Source organism: Egretta garzetta, unplaced genomic scaffold (assembly GCF_000687185.1).
Source record: "Egretta garzetta isolate BGI_Z169 unplaced genomic scaffold, ASM68718v1 scaffold81, whole genome shotgun sequence".
Classification (NCBI taxonomy): Eukaryota; Metazoa; Chordata; class Aves; order Pelecaniformes; family Ardeidae; genus Egretta; species Egretta garzetta.
The window spans coordinates 8,799,626-8,821,245 of record NW_009258671.1 but is presented as its reverse complement, the minus strand read 5'-3'; the positions used below and the strand labels follow the sequence as shown (position 1 = coordinate 8,821,245).

The 21,620-nt window shown below is 37.6% G+C and overlaps 1 protein-coding gene across 1 annotated transcript in view; it reads right to left on the bottom strand.

The window, feature by feature from the left end:
- Positions 1-1,733: 1,733 nt before the first annotated feature.
- The window catches only part of ATXN10 (ataxin 10), a 103,267-nt gene continuing 83,380 nt past the window's right edge, over positions 1,734-21,620 (bottom strand). Inside the window, exons 9-10 of the mRNA XM_035888542.1 lie at positions 19,863-19,926; positions 1,734-1,921 (exon numbers count right to left, since the gene is read on the bottom strand). Coding sequence (XP_035744435.1) covers positions 1,734-1,921; positions 19,863-19,926 — 252 coding nt within the window. The remainder of the gene's footprint in view (positions 1,922-19,862; positions 19,927-21,620) is intronic.

Sequence of the window (21,620 nt, the reverse complement as noted above, 5' to 3'; positions counted from 1 at the left end):
CCTACCTGTATAAGGAATGACTTTATAAACCAGCACTTAAACACAACCTTTTTTAATATCCTCTGAAACGTGCCTGTCAAATTATTTTAAAAAAGTAAATAAAGTCCTTTGCTTATATGCATATTTATTCTTTGCTCAAAGAACACTTTTCTCCCCCATTTATTTTTAAAATAAGAAACCACTACAAGCAACACAAGTTATAGTCTTTGTTATTGCCATTATCCCTTTATATAAATCCTTTACTTAACAACCGGCTAAAGACAGCAGTTTTCTATCATTGCCTTTAAAAGCAACAGGTGACTAAAATCCCACTAGGTCAATGCCATAGTCCTACCTGATCAGCACGGTAGACACTGAAATCTTCTGTTTAACTTGAAAAGATTTCAGTGGCTATACTCCCCATCAGTTTTAAGCATTACTAGTTGTTTCTCATAGTTTAAAGTACCATGCTAGGTTTTTTTTTCTCATTTTTAAATCAAAAAATGAATTGGAGGAGAAAAGCTGATGCACATGGCTGAGTGTCCGTTACATGTACATGTAGTTTTGAGACATAAACCTGCCTTTCCATTTAAGAATGTCATTAAATGATGACAACAACGTGAACAACTTAACTTTTCTGGGACCTTCCTGTTAGACACAACTGAAGGTAACCAAATGACAGCAAGGATATACAAGTGCTCGTAATACTAAGGTGCAATTCTTGTTTTGCTTAGGCATGGAGGATTACATTTCTTGGCTACCAGGGCAAAGCTACGATGCTATGGCACACAGAGAGTTAACTGTGGGTCCAACAACAATATAGGAGGGTACCCAAAATGAAGAGGCAGGGCCTTCCATTCTTCTGCCTCTCTTGAATTAATTAACTGGAAATGAGTTTTGTCAATGTTTTGGAAAGGCAGAGGGGTGAAAAGAAACTGCTAGAATTAATCACAGTGAGAAACTACCTCTTCAGCAGTCTGCCAGAGTTCAGAAAACCCATGAGAAGTGCAAAATAAAAGGAAAGTGGGCTGACTTACCATCCAAAGGAACAAATAAAATTCAAACAAACACCCAAGTCTCCAAAACAGAGACATGCCCCAGTGCAAAGGAATGTAGCATCTGTTGCCACAACAGCTTCAGCTTTGTTTTTAATATACTTGTCATGAAGACTGAAAAGGTAACAAGGTAGAAAAGACAATTTACTAGTAATTTAAATACACAGAAGGCATCTTGCATTTAATTCACTAAATATTTATGTACACCCAGTGTTCCACTGATCCTTATACAAGCAGAGATATTTAAGCTCTGTGACTGAAAACGAGTAACTTTCATTGTTAAGCCCTGACTCAGCATAGACCTTTTAAATGGAGAAGGCAGACTGCAAAGCAGTTATTTCTTTGTTGAGTTTTTAATGATAGTTATCTCCAGGTTCAGCCATGGAAATTATAACAACTCAATACTGCACGCATGACATCCTTCTACTCACGAAACAAGAAAGTAATGACATTTCAACCATCTGAAAAGAAGGATCTTTTTCCATACATTAATTTGACTAGGTATTTAGAAAATGCGTAGGTGTCTCTTTGTTTACAACAGTGGGGCAGAAGTATCATTTGGCAGTTTTTCTGAGAATGAACACAACGCTTCCAGCAGACTGGAACTAAAACTGAAGAAATCTTGATTGCCTGAGCAGGGAAAAATATATTAAAAGAGAAATCCTCTTTTAATGATTTGATTGTTCTCAACTTTTTTGTTCATGAGGGCTTTTTCCTGACAGATCTCAGAACTAACTTGTCATCTCGTTTCTCTATCTCTAAACCCATACTCTCAAGGGTAGAATTGTCTGCCAGCCCCTTCTCCTCCATCTGTGCAATAAGCTCTTGGTTTCTCTCATTCTGTTCAGTGAGATTTCGGACAGCATATACTGCCCACTGGTTCACAACTGTTGGACAAAGTTAAGGATCATTTATTTATTTAAGGATGACAATCCCTCAAACCCAGAAAAACAGTAGAAATCAAGGGTTAGAAAAAGTAAGACATTTACAGGCAATGACTCTGAACCTGCAAATACTTGCATATGAGGTAATTTAAGTTTAAATGAGGTATGTCCATTAACTTCAGGCAAGTTTACTAGGTTTTATCTTGAATTAAAAAAAAAAAAAAAAAACCAAACCAAAACCCCAAACCAAAACACAAAGGAACTGCAGGAATTAAAAGGACACATTGTTTTAAACCAAAATTACAGTTAATTGAAATGTTCCTAATGAGATTAAAAAAAAAAGAGGCAGTCACTGTATTTACGATCTGAACACTTCAACACTACACTTCCAAGAACTGGCAAACAAAATGAGCTGTAAATCAGGTACAAGAAAGACGACAACTATTATTTTCACTGTGCAAGCTTAAGAAATGTAGAGAGAAACACATCCAGGTTAACAACTGAAAACAGCACAAATAATGTGGAAGACACTTAAAAAATATTTAACTTCTAATGTTATCTAAACTCGGTTCTTTGTGTCTGGGTGCTTTTACAGACTTGCCAACAGAACAGACACCAAGATCACCAGCAGGTAGCTCCTGCTCATGTTTAAATGGGCACAAGCTGCAACTCATTCACCTTCTAAGGTGGTCCCTTGAGGCCAGGATTGAGGCACATGTCAGGGCCGTAGACAAAGGATTTAAATTCCCAGGATTATCAGTCAGGCATCTTCCAAGTGAACTACAGTGTTCATTTTATGAAGCGTCAGAGATGTTAGCCCCAATTCTGCAGCTGAAAAGCTATGTTATGATATAATCTTTCCCAAGTTACCCATATGGGAGGCAAGCCATTCTGAATCACACAAAGTGGTTTGCCTGCAGGGCACCAATTATTTACTACATGTAGCTTCACATCCAGTAGAAGAACATGCATAATTTACTCATCTCCTTGACGTCTTTTGGGTTGGACAGTGTCTAAGCACAGAGATAAGATAGTGCACCTACTGGCATTTGCCAGCGGGTGACTGGAGGGGAAAACTCCTCAGTTGTGGAAGATGGGAACTTCAGCCAAAACAACAGAATCCAGGAACTGGACTTTCTTACACAATCTATCATGACAGCATTTGGAAAATCCAGTACCACTGCATGCACATTCTTACAGTAGTAGTCTTGCCATTTTCTCCGTGCACCTTGCACTGACTGTTGTGCCTGCCTTGCTGCCACCTCCAACTACCCCTTAGGCTTACACACTTTCAGCAGAGGCCATCTTTCATGCTGGGCTGCTGGATGCACCAGGCAATGTGGATGCACAACAGCATGTATTTGAAGCAGCTTTCTTAATGCAAGACCAGGTCCTGCCTTCACAAGCTTACATTTTAAGAGAAGGGAAGTGATAAACTGAGAAAAAAAAAAGAAGACAAAAAAAAAAAAAAAAAAATTATGACCATATTTAAGCATAGTGCTACTTAGATGCCAAAAGAGAATAGAGAAGGGACTGAAATAAAGCGCATGTGAGGAATCCTCAACAGAGAGAGAAGGGTTCGGATGAAGAGTAGCTTGGGCAAACATCACAGGAAACATACACGCTAGGGAACAATCCTGCATTGGCATGCATTAGTGAAACAGCCCCCTGCCTTTTAATAGCGGTTTATATTTATTTTCACATTCAAGCAGCCCAGAACTGAAAATAAAAAAAATAGCAAAACAGTAACAACTACAGGGATTTTTTTCTGAGAGAGTCCTTTAGACTTTGTCAGGAAAAATGCTGCACACCTCCTTCATTTAAAAAATTTTGGTGTGAGGTAATGACAGAGGAGAGAAACTAAGAAAAAAAAATTATGTATCACATCAAAGCCTTCATAGGTGAACACGACAGAGAATATCAATGCGTTCTCTTCTGTCAGTGCATCACTACGATAGTGAAAAGACAAGTGCCAAGATACATTTAAGTTACATAAACTGAGTATTTCCACTGAAGATTACATTTGTGCATATGAAACAACAATAAAATACAAGAAATAAAATCGTATATGAGCAGAATCTCACTCATCATCTCCAATGGTGAGAATAAATTTCAGGACAGTAAAGATACAAGCTGAAGGATGCAGATGAACAAAGGCGGATACCTAGCAGGTCTTTCTGAGGTCTGATGTAGGGCATTTCCCAAGTGCCAAAAAGTAACATGTGTGAGAAACATGCTACCACCCTCCCTGGCTCTGCTCCTGGGATGAGGAGCAGACTTCTCTTGTTGTGTTCCTAAAATACAGCTCTGCATAAAATACAGCACTTGCATAAAAGAATACGCCCTAAAAAAAATAAAGGTAATTTTCAAAGACTGACAGTTCTCAATCATGCAAAGTACCACACAGAGAAAAAAGTACTCTCAAAAATTTTTTTTTGTGTATTAGCCTTGGGAATAATCCCGTTACCATCATCTTTATGTCCTTCAACACAAAACCACTGCTAAACCCCACAGCAAATGATGTTTTCCTATTATCATATCCATTCATGCTTACATAATATCTAAGACATCCCCATTATCTTATGAACTCTATGATCATTATGGCATTTATCATTATTGACTACTGTAGCTGAAGCTGCAAAATGGTTTCAATAACGTTTTCACTCATTCAAAAACTCTTTTCTGTATGTACGTTTTCCATTGTAAATTCAGTCATGAATATGCATGATTTCCCTTGTTCACATGCTGTGTGAGGCTAAGACCTTTGGATGGCTGCGTGCAGACCTAGACAGACTTAAGTGTCAGCAGAGATTAAAGCTAGTCCCCAGCTAATATTCACATTACCCTCTTGCTCCTCTCCAAAGATAGAGACACAGAGAGAAAATTAAACATATTCTAGAGTCTCTAATCCTACCAACACTTTAAGCACTTTATTGTATGCTCAGCTTTAGAAAGAGAGCTTCTAAAGTTTCCATAGTTACTACAAATAAGAGCATGAGCCTATTTGTTGTGAAACTGCATAAAAGAAAAGAAACGCAGCAAACACAGTAGATCTGATTACGTAGGCTTGTCTAAATTTTTCCAACAGGACATATTGCACTCTCAAATTAATTAATATTATAGACAAGTGAAGATTACAATATCTCTGTCACAGTGCAGAAGGCATACAAAAGAAAGAAAAACTTTCATTTTGTTTTGCAAGAGCTTCATTACTAGACTACCTGTATTTAGGGAATGAAAGCAAACATTTGTACGCATTTACTCTTTTTCAAAATCCTTTGGTACTGTGTGCTATGGGATTCCTATGTTATTTTGACTTATACAAACAATAACAAAACTGGATCAACTTGCCCCGTGTTCCACACTTTTGTAACATCTTCATACAGCAATTTAAAATTTATCATGCAAACTCCGCCGGGTTGTAACTCTGATTGTCAGGGAGGGGGGAACACAGGGAGAAAGGAAGAGAGGTAGAGAAAATGTGCTAGCCATCTGCCCTAAAGGATGAAAAATTTTACTATCTGGAATCAACATAAACCATGAAAATCTATGCCACTAAATCCTGTGGAAGTTTTGCCATTGACTGCAAAGGGAACTTTTCACAATTCTCTTGTTTCTTTTCATATGGACTCTGCTACAAGAAGTTGCTAGAGTCAATGGCTAGCAATAGCACAGTGACTGTTTTATAAATTTAACGGTGTGTAAAAATACAGCCACATACTGTCAGGAGCTGCTAACCAATATCCTATTGCGATTCATTACTGGAGAGGAAGACTTACAACCCATTTCCCAAAGAGAGTATTCCAGCTTTTCGTTCTCATATAAGGAGGTCCAGTTTGGACTAAATGTTATCAGCAAGTCTACTGCAGCCATCAGGACCTCTATGAATTGTTCTATAAAAGCATTTGGATATTTAGATTCTACGGATGAAAGACAGTAGACACAATTATTAAAGGGGTTTGAATCTGACAAGGTAGATATACAGCAATGCATAAGCAATGTTGAAAGTATGTTGCTTGAAAAAGGCAAGCAGTAAGTTTTAATACTCAAGTATTATCATTAACTAATATAGGACACTGAAGCGTGGTGACAAGGAGAATGAAATACGTACATCTGTTTTCTTAAGTCCCCTTGATATTTATTAAGACTGAGGAATTTCTAAATATAACATTGTTGGTGATGAGTTTGATTTATTACATAGTGTATACTTTTTTTTTTCAGTTAGACCATTTCCTGCACTACAGCTGATTTTCAGTAATTAATTAAATGATTACTTGGGAAACTCTCTTCCTTAATAGTCACTTGGCCTAATGAGAAAAAGAGGATATTCTTTGCCCAATTCTATTACCTCATTTAAATCAGATTTTTGACTATTTAAATATTAACTTCATTTTAATCAACTGTAGGAAGAGGTACAAAACCTTATGTTTTTGTAGACATAAAGACATAAAAGACAACATGGGTTGGAACCCTTGGAACCTTAGTCAAACGGGCTGGTTATGCAACAGCTAAAGCCACCCAACTTCTCTAAGAGCTTTTCTGGAACACGTCTATAGGGCTAAAACCCAGAGATAATGAAAATACAGTTCTTGTTAATTATATTCCTTTCTGGTCTTCAACAAGCAATCCAGTTATCACTAGAACTTTTGTAAACAGGAATGAAATACTAAAGTGTCACATTAGAAGAATGACTTCCACTAGACCTGACTGGACCACCCTGAAAAGGCATAAACCATTTCCCCTTCAAGTCTTTCAGTCCTTTTAAGTACTTTTGTTTCACACAACCTGAAGATAATTCTTCTCACCATTAAAAGAGGTCTCTAAACAGCTACCACAACTGTTAATCACAGTTCAGATCAATGTGTCATGACTGACCACACATAGTAGTCAGTCAGAATTTTGGTCCCTCACAGTCAGCCAAGTTGCTTACAAAGCTCTACAAGTTTCTTCCTGTTGGGCATTTTAGTAGTTTTATGAAGTCCTAGAAGCTGTATAAAATGATAGCAATTCCTTACAACCCCTCCTTTACCTTTTTTATGTAACTTTTACTTCTGTTTAAGATGTTACCAAAAAAGTAATCACAAAAAATGTAAAGAACTAAAGGTATTATCTTAATTAATTTACTTCTTTTAAAGAAGCTAATTCATATTTTTAGAACTGATATTTTGGATTCTATTTATTCCTCACATTAAATTATCAGCATCAGAAAACCTCAGAAATTCAGCCTATAAAAACTTAAAATATTCCTCCTAGATGTTAGAATATTCCAGTTGCCTGCAGTTTTATTTATTCCATATCAGTTATTATCATCTATTATTGCAGTCACCACATTCTGGGTTTAAAGGCTAGAAACAGGCAGTGTCATATCTGCCAGGAATGTTCCTCCTTCCGCTGCTTGACCTGGCTCTTGCAGAGCAGACACAGCACAACTCATCTAACCTACAAGGCTCCAAGGTGGAAAGGCACCATTGGACGCTGCAAGAGGCTTTTATTCCTGATCATACTTTTTAGGGGTAAGATTTATAACACTGGGGAACCTAAAGCAGAGGTTCATTTCTGCTAAAGGTAACTCTCACCTGGTCCAAGAGACCAGTAGGAGGGTTGGACCATCCACCGCCAAACAAGCTTCAATCTCCACCACTACGTGGCAGCAAAGCTTCACTGGATAGGCATGGAATAAGGATGCCTGCAGCCAGCCCCTTCCTACTCCTTACTGGGTCAGGAAGACCAGGGTGGGCTACTGATGCTTACTGCAAACACTCTTCATACAAATTTGCCTCCACAAAATATTTTGGTAAAGACTGAAAGCTTATCCCCAAAAACCTGAACTGGGGCTTGCAGCTCAAATTCCACTCTGTAGAAGAACACTGCTTTGCCAGAGAAAGATCTCAGATGGTATCATCTCAGAATAGACAAACAGGCAAAACTACTCAAGTAATCAAAACCGTTTCAATACTAAGGCAACATTCTCTGTAATTCACAGCCTACAGAAATTAAGAAACATCCATAGCAGAAAATAACTGTACATTAAATTTTTTTTTCCAGTTCTCATGCCTTCACTAACCTCCCACACCAGCAGTTATCTCTCCCTCTAGCAGACAAACACCAACTTTCTGGCTACCTGTATTTATACCAGTCTCTGAATGTCCTACCTATCATATGTAACGATGAACCAATTTCTTAAAGTGTGCCTTGTTCTTTAAAATGGGACTGATATCTTCCGTATAATCAGACAAGCATGTTATCTCTCATGTATAACTTTAAGTGAAAGTTCACCCATTTAAGTATCTATGGCTAACAAATACACTTTAAGACAAGAATGGACGATTATATCTCTTCTACCCAACAGTTCTGCACAGAATACAGACGACCAAAGGTCAGTCACTCTTGAGATCAAGCCTCTCAATTCTGTTTCATGTACAAGATATTTTCATGCCTTTTTCTGAAAGACATCCAATCTTGAGGAGGAGATTTCAGTGTGTCCCTAAATAAACCGTTCCAGTGGGTAAATATCTCATTCATTTCTGTCATTTATTTCTGGTTTAGAATTGTTTCCACTAATTTTCATTACAGATTAAAAAAGAATAATTCACAGATCATAATCAAGGCACTCAGTAAGCATCTTTTGCATGAACTAAAGAGAGAAACTGAGGGAGATATTCCAAGCTTTGCGTAATTCTTGTACCTCTTCCTTCCGTTTGTATTTTTCAGCATCCCTTTTGAAGCATAGGCACCAGAGATATGTAACAAATTCTGCTGAAGTTTGCTATGTGGCTGATTACAGATGCAACACAGTTGCCTGCTCCTTCTGGCTATTAATAATTCAGAAAAAAGTGGAAAAACTGCCCTCTCACTCTTGCAAGAGGAGTCCAAACTCTTTCTCCAGATTACTTGGAAACACATTTTCAGCACTGTCCAATTCTGACACCCAGACCCAAATCATGAGGTTCATTCTTATTTCCAAGGCTTGACTGCTTTTAACTACATACTCACTTCCATGAGGTCCAGCTAAATGGTACCCAGTATTCACTCAAGTGCTGTTTACTATTTTAGCAATTTGGGTTACTAAGACATTTCTTACCTAGAGCAATGTGGGGATTTTTTTCCCCAGATCACTAGTATTTCTAGGTTAACAGATTACACAAGACACCACTGAACAGTATTATATACCCAGGTTGTTATTACTCTTCAATGCCTGCCAGCTAATCAACTTTTAATCCATATTCTATGTGCCTCCTTTCATGCTCTGTAGGACTTAAAAGCACAGTGCCAACACACCTTAGTACACTATGCAATTAAACACAAAATTTCGGTTCAAGTACTCCAGAGCTACAAAAGCCATAGTACATGTTTAGCTTTGTCAGGCTATTTTTATTACAGCGTCCCTTATGCCAAAACTTACAGAACTTTAAAAAAAATTAAGCCATAACCTCTAGTTTGTTTTACTTTTTCCTATACTCAGTCTTGTAATACTAGCTTAAAACCATGAATACGACACATTCATTTTTGCTGCTTAGGCTGCCAATTTTTTTTAAAATTATGACTTACATTTTTAATAGAAACCCATAATTTATGAGTAACTATAAATCATCTGGTTTTATAACAGAAAGAATCACACTCTTGATCAATCTGAAGCTAATGCTCCACAGTTATAATATTCTGTTCTTACAATCCCTCCTATTACACTAATCCCATTTTAAGAATTCATGACAACTAAATCTGTTATCTGTAAGAGGTACCAGAGAGTTAGCAGGTTGTTACATTAAAAAGAAAAAGCTTAAATTGCTGTTACCTAACTTAAAAATGCCTTATCTTATCTTCTTTTCCCAGGTACAAAAAAAAAATGCAAAATTCCATTAAGTTGAAACTCGTGTATCAAATTACTATTAAAACATACCACAACATTGAGATGCAAAGCACTAAGGCATAGAGGGATGGTAATTGTGTTCACAAACTGATTAAATATCAGGCAGACTGTAGTAATTTTAAATGTCCTTGGACAAGTAAAGAAAAAAGATCCACCTACACACAGAAATATATTCATGTGCATCTATATGCATGCATATAGAAATAAACAGCTTCTCTAAAGCACTTTAAAATGGAAATTGCAGAAGTCAACTAAAACCTTCAAAAATTTGGCACTAGACTCAAGAGCCCAACCTAGTTATACCTGAGATGTGGTCAAACTAATTATAATTTACCACTCTAAGGTAGATAACAAGATAAGCCGACTCACAATTTGCATAGATGCTCTTTTTCTGTTTATAATCTCTGGAGATGAATCTATTTATATAGATTCAACAAGGATCTGTATGCCAGCTTATCTATCAGCATTGTACTTGAGTATTTTATTGATTCAGGGTCTCTGAATAATTTATGTGGCATAACTCCATCCCCTGTTGCTTTTGGTAATTTCAAATGTCACCTTATGATAAATAATAAAAACAATGAAGGTAAATGAAACTCCAGTCCTAGTCTCATAGACACAAAATGATGTTCAGTGTTCATCCAAAAATGACAATGTTTAAATAAATGTAATAATAACCAACTAAAGGTTTTTCTCCCATGTTTTGCAAAATAGCCATTAGCCACAATTATATCTGCTACAATTTCAGGAAATGGTTGCATCTCCTCAGAACAGCAAGAGAACAAGAATGAATCAACAAGGTCAGTGGAATGGACTGCAAACATATCCTTAGTGAGAAAGGAAAGGTTAGATTTTGGAAACCATTTTGGAAATAGAAAGAACAAAGTCTAAACAAAGATCTGGGAAAACGAGGAAAAATTATTTAAGGAGTAGGAAGGAGCTACATAGGACAATGCATTCACCAGCTGAAGTTACTAATTGTTTAGTGATAGTCACCTAAAATGGGACAACGAAAATATCAGAATAAAGGTATTATGCAAAGCTTTGGCCATATGACATCTGAATATTCTTTGGAGGCATGCAAGAAACAATGTCAACAAGACAGACTGAAATACGATAAGGCAGTTGTAGAAGGCATTCCATTCTCAACAATATTTTTGAACCACTCCTAGCTTTATTTAAAAAAACCAAAAACCTTTGGGTCTCAAATTTCTAGTGCTCTGTCTCAGCCCAGAGGGGATTTTTTCAAAAGAAAGTCTACAGAAAAATCAAGCAAGCTGTTTGAGCTATAAAAGCGGTGAAATATTATATTTTCACCATTTCTTTCTTTTTTTTTTTGGTGCTCCTGGTAACTAAAGATCTGCTTTCTTTCAAGAATTCAAGCCTGTCATGGATTTAAATCCACCAAGAGGATTAGGGCAGAGGACAAATATGACAATATTTGGTTTAGAAATAGAGTTATTAACTTTAATTCCTCACTTTTACATGCATGAGTTGGTGCCTACAGAGATTACTCTTCTCAAGGGATTAGAAATATTACAATGTAACATTTGAAATAGCCTTCTTGCATTCCGTATACCTCTGTTAAACTTTCTCCAGCTCTAAGAGGGACCCTGTACATCACACAGGCTTCTTAATGATGGTAGTTGTCACTTACTGGAGCTGGGTAGAAGTGAGATACTGAAGAATAGACTTAATATTTACATCTCTGCAAATCTGCTTAGCAATTTATATGCTCAAGAAAATCGATACTTCCCCCACCCCCAACTCTGAATTTCAGTATTTTAATCATCCTGAAGATGCACTAAATAAGCTACATCCTGAAATTATGGAATCAGCAACCTGAAACATACTATTAGGAATTGTAACTTTGTTAAGTATCCAAACACAAAATTTAATCTGTGGTAATTTCTGGAAGAAAAAAAGGAACAGTGCTTTCATTTCCCAGAGTATCTTTTCCTGTACTGCACACTGCATTCCTCCTGTGGTCTTAGTCTTTTTCATGTTAACTTTGCCTTTGATGAGAGAAAATTTGTTCTTGGGGAACAGTGCGGATTACTGATATAGCTAGTAGATCATAAAATCATAGAATCATAGAATGTTTTGGGTTGGAAGGGACCCCTAGAGGTCATCTAGTCCAACCCCCCTGCAGTGAGCAGGGACACCGCTAACTAGATCAGGTTGCTCAGAGCCCCGTCCAACCTGGTCTTGAAAGTTTCCAGGGATGGGGCCTCCACCACCTCTCTGGGCAACCCGTTCCAGTGTTTCACCACCCTCATTGTAAAGAATTTCTTCCTTATATCCAGTCTAAACCTACCCTGTTTTAGTTTAAAACCATTGCCCCTTGTCCAGTGACAGCCAGCCCTACTAAAAAGATTTTCCCCATCTTTCCTACAGGCTCCCTTTAAGTACAGAAAGGCTGCAATCAGGTCTCCCTGCAGCCTTCTCTTCTCCAGGCTGAACAAGCCCAACTCTCTCAGTCTGTCCTCGTAGGAGTGGTGCTCCAGCCCTCGGACTATTTTTGTGGTCTCCTCTGGACCCGCTCTAACAGGTCCATGTCCTTCCTGTGCTGAGGGCTCCAGAGCTGGACGCAGTACTCCAGATGGGGTCTCACCAGAGTGGAGCAGAGGGGCAGAATCCCCTTCCCTTGATGCTGTAGAACTTCTCACAAGAAAAATTCACATTTTTATTTCATTCTAAAGCAGACATTTTCTTACAACAAATGTTTCAGAGGTGCAGTCTGAGTCAGAAGTTAAATCTACCAAATATGCTTAATCCTGATGTGGTACATTTTTTTCTTGGTTCTTCACCTTTAGGTGAGTTCTGTTCCAAAGAGTTTGCAACATACAGAAAACATAAACAATGGGTTAAGACATAGGAAACTGTATTATCCCAACTCTTCAGATATGAAGCCAATGTCAAGAGTGATTTAAAACAGGATTAGGTTACACAAATGCTACCTGTACCCTTTTCAACAGGGACCATGCACCTAATTCCTCCCCCTTCAGAGCTTTACAATAATCCCACTCTGGAGACTTTACTCAATATTGTATAGAATGAAATCCAGGCCTCTTTAGTCCATTAATGCTTCTGTAAGAACAAGACCGATTACTTCCAGTGCTTCTTTCAACAGTGTAGACGACTTGATGCGCAGTGACAGAAATAGGCATTGGTGGGCAGATGACCTTCCCAAATAAAACCAAAAGCAGTGTTTGGGAATAGTGTTTTTTGCCTTTTACCATGAGAAATAACAAGAAGGTTGAAGCCTCTTGGGAATCATAGAATCATAGAATCATAGAATGTTTTGGGTTGGAAGGGACCATTAGAGGTCATCGAGTCCAACCCCCCTGCAGTCAGCAGGGACACCGCCAACTAGATCAGGTTGCTCAGAGCCCCATCCAACCTGGCCTTGAATGTTTCCAGGGATGGGGCCTCCACTACCTCTCTGGGCAACCTGTTCCAGTGGTTTACCACCCTCATTGTAAAGAATTTTTTCCTTATATCTAGCCTAAACCTACCCCGATTTAGTTTAAAACCATTACCCCTTGTCCTAACGCAGCTGGCCCTACTAAAAAGGTTTTCCCCCTCTTTCCTATAGGCCCCCTTTAGGTACTGAAAGGCCGCAATCAGGTCTCCCCGCAGCCTTCTTTTCTCTAGACTGAACAAGCCCAACTCTCTCAGCCTGTCCTCATAGGAGAGGTGCTCCAGCCCTCGGATCATTTTAGTAGCCCTCTTCTGGACCCGCTCCAACACTTCCATGTCCTTCTTGTGCTGAGGGCTCCAGAGCTGGACGCAGTACTCTAGGTGAGGTCTCACCAGAGCTATTCACCAGAATCATTTAGGAAACTGGCCCACCACTGCAGCTAAAAAAAACCCCTTATCACACAACACTGAGGGATTCCCTTCTGGGCCACACAGACCCTGAGGCTCCATTAGTATCTAACAAAATATAGCTATAAAGAATTCACAGCAACTTGCAGGAACAGGATAGGATTTGGTCTGCTGAATAAGGTGAAAGAAATAAGCCCATCTCAGAGACTGTTCTTGCTCAATGAATAACCACACTTGTACCTGTTCCAGTTTCTAGTCTGACCAGTTCATCTGCATATAATTGTAAGATAGAGAAGGAGCTAAGGTTTGCACATATACCACAAACCAGAAATCCTCCGCTCTCTCCAGGGTTTTAGAGAATAATTCTCAGCACGTAGGAGTTGAATTGGACTGGATTATGGGAATATAGTGATTTCTTCTTCCTTGACCTTTTTTTATTTCATTCTAGTTCCATCTATTGTAGTTAGCTGCCACTCAGTTGGTGTTTTGTGCTGTCTTTGGCACTAGGAACCTAAGGGCTCATGCCAACAAATTTCTTTTCTTTACCTGTGCTGACAAGACCCATTCTTCCACTGCCGTCCCTGACCACTGCTGGGTCACTAAAAGCTTACTATCTACCTTTTTGTTAAAGTCATAGTGACAATCAGTACTGGTTTACAAAAAGTAAGATTCTAATAGCGTTCTGTATCCAAGGATAAGGGCTGCAGCAGCAGCAACCTGTGATAATGCAAGACTTCAGCCATCTACCAAAGAATACACTTCCATTCAGCTCAGGTAGACTTTGGACTTGCTTGTGCAGCAAGGCAAGTGTCAATGGGATGAGGAAGAGTGTAATTTTTTCCAAGTGGGAAGAACTTGATGGGGCATGAGGAGGTCATTACTGTTTTCCTCAGTAGTCTAGGTCCTTTGCACTGACCATATCCACTGAAATAACATGATTTTATGTATGCTTACAAAAATACAGAATCAAATAGGTCATCTCAAACTACTAAATGCACTGGCAGTGCCTGAAGTTTTCCAAAGCTTTCCAAAGAAAGGCAAGCATTACTGATGTAACATTATGCTGTATTTTCTTGCCAACATACATGAGATAGCCACATTTACGTGAAAATGCTCAACTGGATGATGGTTTACTCTAAAAAGTCAACTCACACTCCTATTTTTGCTTTCTATTGGCTTCTATTCAGCTGTGAGGCTTTTTTACAGTATGTGGCCTGTTTTAGGTTGCACTCTGTAACTTAGAAATAAAATGTCTGTCAGCTCCCCCAAAAGTCTTTGCTGGCATCTCACAAAAACAAACTGCCATTGTTGTAGACCATAGCAACTTGATTTCTTCTAGCTTTAGCCAGAGGTTTCATGAACCACAATTATACTTGCTGCTGCCATGAAGTCAAAAGTATTTTCAATCTACCTCTCAGATGACTTTCAGACCGAATATAATAGAAGAAGCTTAGGAAAGGAGTATCTGAAAATTAACTTATATTTTCTACATTTTCATCCATTATTCAAACTGAGGGGCCTATGTATGGAAATCCACAGCAACCACATGTTTTCCTTTCACAAATACTGAAAATTCTTACTCCTAAAACATAGCCAGCTGGGTGTTTACTCATATATATAAACATACATATGTGCATGTACATACACTTTACACAGCAGGGTATTTTTCTTCAAGTACAACTGCACTTTCAGCTAACAGATTAGGGGTTAATATAATATGGACACATACGGTCATTCCAATTGAATTCAGACATTCACAAAATCAATTTATCAAGAGACATACTATAAGAGTCTCAAAAGGGTAAGATTGGCAAGCATCCTGAAAAAACAAGAATATTCGATCTTCAAAACTGCACTTCACTTCTGATTTTCAAGTTTTACCAGTTTAACTAACAGCTATTACATTGTAGTACTTCAGATAATACTTTTTCTTCCTAAAATAGTAATAAGTATTTTTAAGAACTGCTGTTAAATTAATAAAAAAAAAGAATAAAAGAGAAGGCACATCTTTGTGTGTTACTCATGAGTCTAAACGTTAGGAAGGACTGAAAAAGCACACAACTTATTTAAGGTAAACTGAAAAGTCTTCAATAATAAACAGGTTAGTTTATTTAAAGTCTTTCATAAGCACCTTTTTTGTATTAGGGTCAGTAGTCTTTTGATCACATCGGGTCAGCCTCCTTCCTTATGTTTGCCTTAAGCAAGTGGAATCTGTGAAAGGTCAGAAATGAAGCTGTGAGGAGCAATAAGGGCTTCAGATGAGGTAAAAGACAGGCACAAAAAGAAGGGCTCTTGTCTGATTCTAGAGCCTGTTGGAGATGAGGAAGATAGTAACTCAGAGAGCAAATAGAAGATATTTTAATTTAGAACACCTTTTCAACCCAAATAACCTGAAAAGCAGGATCTGGAGTAAATTTTTTACTGGTATTACCCAAATAGGCATCCCCAACCCACTCTGCTATTCTGTGGCAAGTTAATTTATTTGTTTTTAGACATAGGTTACATTACTAGAGCACAACACTTCCAACTTTTCAGTAGCAGAACAAGAACCTGAATTTTCAAAACCAAAAATTTATCTCATGAAAGAACCTCTCCTTAACCTAAAGGCAAACAAGTCCACTTGCATTTTGAAACACCCTTTTTTCTTTTGAATATAGGACAGTTATGATTAGGATACAGCCAATGTAAGATGGAAGATTTAAAGGGTATAGAAAAAGTTAGAGTGACATTCAACCTTCTCTGAAGTTTAGCTCTTCAGACCTCATGGTCCATAATGAACTGCATGTCCCCAGTCTCACTCTATTTACCTTTTCCCCTGTGCTAAAAGCCTGACAAATAACAGTTGAAAATCTGGTATCTTTCAAGCATTTCTCCATTGAATTATTTACCTTTTCCCCTGTGCTAAAAGCCTGACAGTTGAAAATCTGGCATCTTTCAAGCATTTCTCCATTGAAGTTACTTGGAACCATGGAAAGTTACAGTAGCTGAAAATTTAAAATACCAATTCAAATAATCTTTGCAAGAGGTACAGAAAAATTGTTCTTAACTGTCCATAATCATCTTCATGTCTGTTACTAACGAGGTGTATTTGTTGCTTTTACTCATGAATTATCCTGAAGGAAAAAGTACTATTTGTTCATATAAATGTAAAAGATATAAATCTGCATGAGATGTAATAGACAAGATAACAGTTCTTCCAAGTTGGGCAGTAGAGGTGAATTCAAACCTAAAAAGCTAAAGCAACGCAAACATGTCAGCTGAACTTCAGCTAGCAATCTCAAAAGCAATGAACCTCCTGATATTTCTATGCATATTACAGAACTGTTCAGGATCTCAAAGGATGCAATTTTAAGGTAATGACAGGTTTACAAAGGAATTTATTTTAGGATAAGAGCAGAACCATTTCCTTTTTCAGTAGGCTTCCATATGCTACAAATAAAAAGATTTATCAAAGGATTTCTCCTCTCAACGGTAATAAAGAGTTCTTTTAGCATCTAACATGGCAGCCCAGCTTCTCCTGATGAATTGCATACTTTAGGGAAATTATTTTTTTCTAACAAAAAAAAAATCCCATCACTTTTACCACAAATGTTACATTTTTCTTTGGAAAATTTTGTATGTGTAATTTGGAGGCACAACTTAGTTATTAAAATGTAGAAAATCAGTATATAATCTGTTTTCAGTAGAAAACATAACAACATCTTAACTGTAGAGCTTGGGTGTCTCTGAAACAGATAAAGCTCAAATAAAAACATGCATCTACAAAGACTTTACTAAGAAATCCAAAAAGTTCTTATATAAAAGCAATCTGGATGAAACTTTTTCCAGTCAGCTTTATCCAAGGAGAAATCCGAGTAACACAGCCTGAAACCACAAAAACAAGCATTAGAAACAAGAATGTGAAGAGAAATTTCTGGACATGACTCCCCAAAGGAACCCTGGCTGAAGAGCTACAGCAAGTTGTCCCTCGCAGCTTTCTACATCACCTTGGCAAACTGCAGCACCACTGAGTGATCATATTCAAATTTTGGCAACTCTCTCAACACCCAGCTCAAGAGCTGCCTAAATACTTCCTTTTAATTAATCTTCCTTGAAAGGAGATGAAATATATTCACTCTGGATTGCAAAGTTACAATACAGGCAATTTTAGGATGTTTCAACTTTAAGTAAGAAGGCTTTCAAATCTTAATAAGAGCACTGCTCTGGTTTACAGGCATATCACAGAACAGATTTGTGCCAGACAGGACTGGGTGCACAATGGGAAGAGAGAAAACAGTCAGTCTCTTCAGAGGAATGTTATGCAATGGAGTCAGGCACCTACATGCTTTTAAGGACTTGGTTTGTGGTTTCTAGAAGTAGCAGAATATGCTGCAAAGCAGATGAAAGTAGAGACAGATAAAAACTGCAAACTCCTCTTCTGCTTCCCTGCGTAAGACATGCTGAGAATGCAGCAGATGAGGAACGTTAGAGGCTGGAGAGAAGCAAGGGAGCATTAACTTCATGTAGCACAAGAGCACCTGGAATAGCTCTAGGTCAAAACGATAAACATAGTAGTAGCCAGAAGCTGTGCTCCAAAAGCTGACGCAGCGAACTTCAGCACAGCAGGCTGGTCCTCCCCCTCTGCCCAAGTGCTACTACTTTTTCATGCACCTGAATACAGTACACTATGGATCATATTAAGAGGTGTCTAGTAAGTCTTTAAAATGAAGTAAGCGAAGTTTTATCTTCTGGTAAGACGTTTATAGTTCAACCATAAAATGTCAGCCTGCATCAAAAGGTGTAAGAAGTTCCACGTTGCACAAAATGCAGTAAAGGCTCCCATGGTATTTTGTTTTCATTTCATTCAGGATCGTAAATTACTACTCTACCCTTGGAAGGCCTCAAACTTTATCCTCTTTTATTAACAGCTAAAGTTAAGGATTAATCCTAGAAAGAAATTCTAAAAGTCATTGCACAGCTGGGCTTCCAGCAAAAGAAGAGTAATTCAGGATCAAAACGTCTTACTAGGTTTTCTCAGGGCTGCGCTTCTGCTTAGGGAAAGGTAACTTGCCCTGCCCTTTCCAGAGCATCCAGAAGTGCCCCTTACCAGAACTGGACCGTAGAAGTACAACTCTGCCACTCAGTGTGCTGTCAAGGGACACACTGTCAGGTCTCCAACTATAGGAATAGTGATGAATGTAAAAACATTGCATACAGAGCAACAAAGCCAGTAACTCACAGGATACTTAACACCCATTGCTCCTGCACCCCGCTTGTTAACATTTTGGTATCACCTGTCCCTACATTATTTCATCCTTTGTAGATTATGTTCTATAGCACACAATTATGAGAGTATGTAACATTTTCACAACTTCTTTTTGTTTTTATGATACTTGTTAAAAAGTGAGCTTTTTCTGACAAATTGATTTAAAAAACTTGTTTCATGTCTTCAGTATAAGAAAGCTGACATTACTTTAGACAGGAATGGGCATTTGACTTCCAGATGCACTTATCAGAAACCTACAAGGAGCTAATGATTAGAGGACAGAAAACAATAGCTCACCCACTGAACACACCAGCATGACTACTATGCAGTTCATGAAGAGATGGTTAAGTCTGCTTAAGAACTGTTTATCTTCAATATGAAGTTATTTCCCTCTAACAGCAATCTACTTGGAAAGTCTCTGCTCTTAAACACCAGGAAAAAAAAAAACCAAACCCAAATATGAAGCACAATGTCATTTATATTAAAATCTCCCCAATGTTTCAGTAATTTGCATCATTAATTCTCTCAATTATACACATTTACATTACAGCTTGCTAGCCTTGCCTCCATGCTTAGAATAAGTTCTCCAGTCAGATTTAGTAAGTGTATGGAATTGATGGGGTACTTATTTCAGTCTACCGAATAGATTTCAGTTGAAGCAAAAGCTCCAAGATCCAGTACCACGACCAAACATAGTCTTAATTTGGATTTCTATCACAGTTTGCTCTCTGAATTTACATTTGTAAACCCATAATATTCACTATTTTAAGAAACAGAATATAACCACAGTTCAACTTACTTAGAATCCAGTTCATGAAAGCGTACTTACGGGTTTGCTCATTTCCGAATCAAGCATTTAAATACAACCTAGAAACTCATGAAGCCAGTTAGACTTAGGTACCAAGTGAAACCAATGCTAGTATAAATATATTAACACCACCCCCCACACACTTTTTCTTATGAGTCATATTCAATAATTAGAATTCTTTTGTAAAGGATACAAGGATTGTTGTCATCAATGCTGCAGTTGTCCAGGATCAAGGGGATGCCATCTAACTCATAAACCTAAATAAAACCGAAAGTTTAATTTAACAGATGTCTCAACAATACTAATGGTGTTTCATGCAAGAAATATGTAAAAACATAACAGGCATGTTTGTTTCATCAAAAATATTAAACAGTAACATAAATTGCAGAGTAAATCTGGTATTATCAGCAGTAAGTATCACAAAATAGTAACACGAGCAGACATTAATTTCACATTCTTCCTTCATTTAACATGTGTCTGAGTGAGGTATTTATGTTGTGCTTCCCACACTGAGCCATAAAAGCTACGTTTATTGACAGCTCATGCTTGCTTCCAGAAGAAAGAACCACACAAAACTACTGAGGGAAAATAAATATGAAAAAAAAAAGTTGAAAAATACATATACACATGCATACAAGCTAGCATGGGGCCATGTGTCTTCTGTATCTATACAACCTTCAAAAGCATTGTGTACCTGTACCTGTATGTACCTAAGCACACATTTTTTATATCAAGTAAGGGCCACTGATGTTTTTCCTTTGAGAAGGTTCATTATGTTATTAGCAAACCAGCAAAGATGTCTGTCATTTTTTATTTTCTATAAATACATACACTTGTGAACTCACAAATTACACTAATATATTTGTGTGTGTGTATGAGCTAATACTGTATAATCCTAATAGACTCATACATACATACCCACCCACACTACCAAGAACTCAGAACAAGCTGCTGCCAACAATAAATATGTAGCATAATTATCTTAAGAAAAGTATATTCCGTAAGAAATCAGTCTAGATTTCTGAGTTACATGGTAACACCATACATCATCATGCATACTTACAGCTTTAGAAAGTGTTAGTTAAATGAAAATCTGTTCTAAACTATCTGCAAAATTTAAGCCTTGGAAATACCTTCTTAACATATATAAACAATTTTTTTTAATTACAAAAGTAGTTTTAGAAAGACTTGAGAGCATGAGGATTGATTGTTTATATTCTTATACCCGTGTATTATTTATATTCTTTAAGCCATCCAGACATGGTCTTGGGCAACCTGACCTGCATTTAAGCAGGGGGGTTGGACAAGAGGTTCCTCCAGAAGACCCTTCCAACCTCAATCATTCTGTGATTCTGTGATAGCCAAACCATACAATCTTCAATTCTTTAATTCCTTAAAATTTAATTTCAAACCAAGAACTGGTGGGCAAAGGAATTCAGACACAACATCAATTTAGGTTGTGGCTTGATGATGGGATTCTCTCTTCCATCTTTTTTGTCCAAAATAAGATGTGTTTTTATGTACCATGCAAAACAACAAATCACAAAGTTTACACTGCAGGATGGATCAGCTTTCTGAAATGCAAGTTCTACGGTAAGAGAGGAAAGTTGGGTAGGAGGAGATTTAGATGTGAAATCCAAAGAGACTATCAATCACTATAACTGAATTCAGAGACAAATGTGAGCAGATCCCTCTTACAAGTTCCTTTTCAGATAATCTTACATTGCAGAGTCTCAAGCTATAACATGAGAAAGTAACGTTAACAGAGACAGATATACAGACAGGCAAGGCTTACACATCAGAAAAACAAAGAGCATTGCTAGCTCTTGAGACCTAATTGGCACATCTGTGCCAACATGCATAACTATACTTACATGAAATACAGTTAATAAGGCAAGTTTTAAAATATCCATTCTATCCACAAAATTTTTGTGTGTTTTCCAAAGGTCAT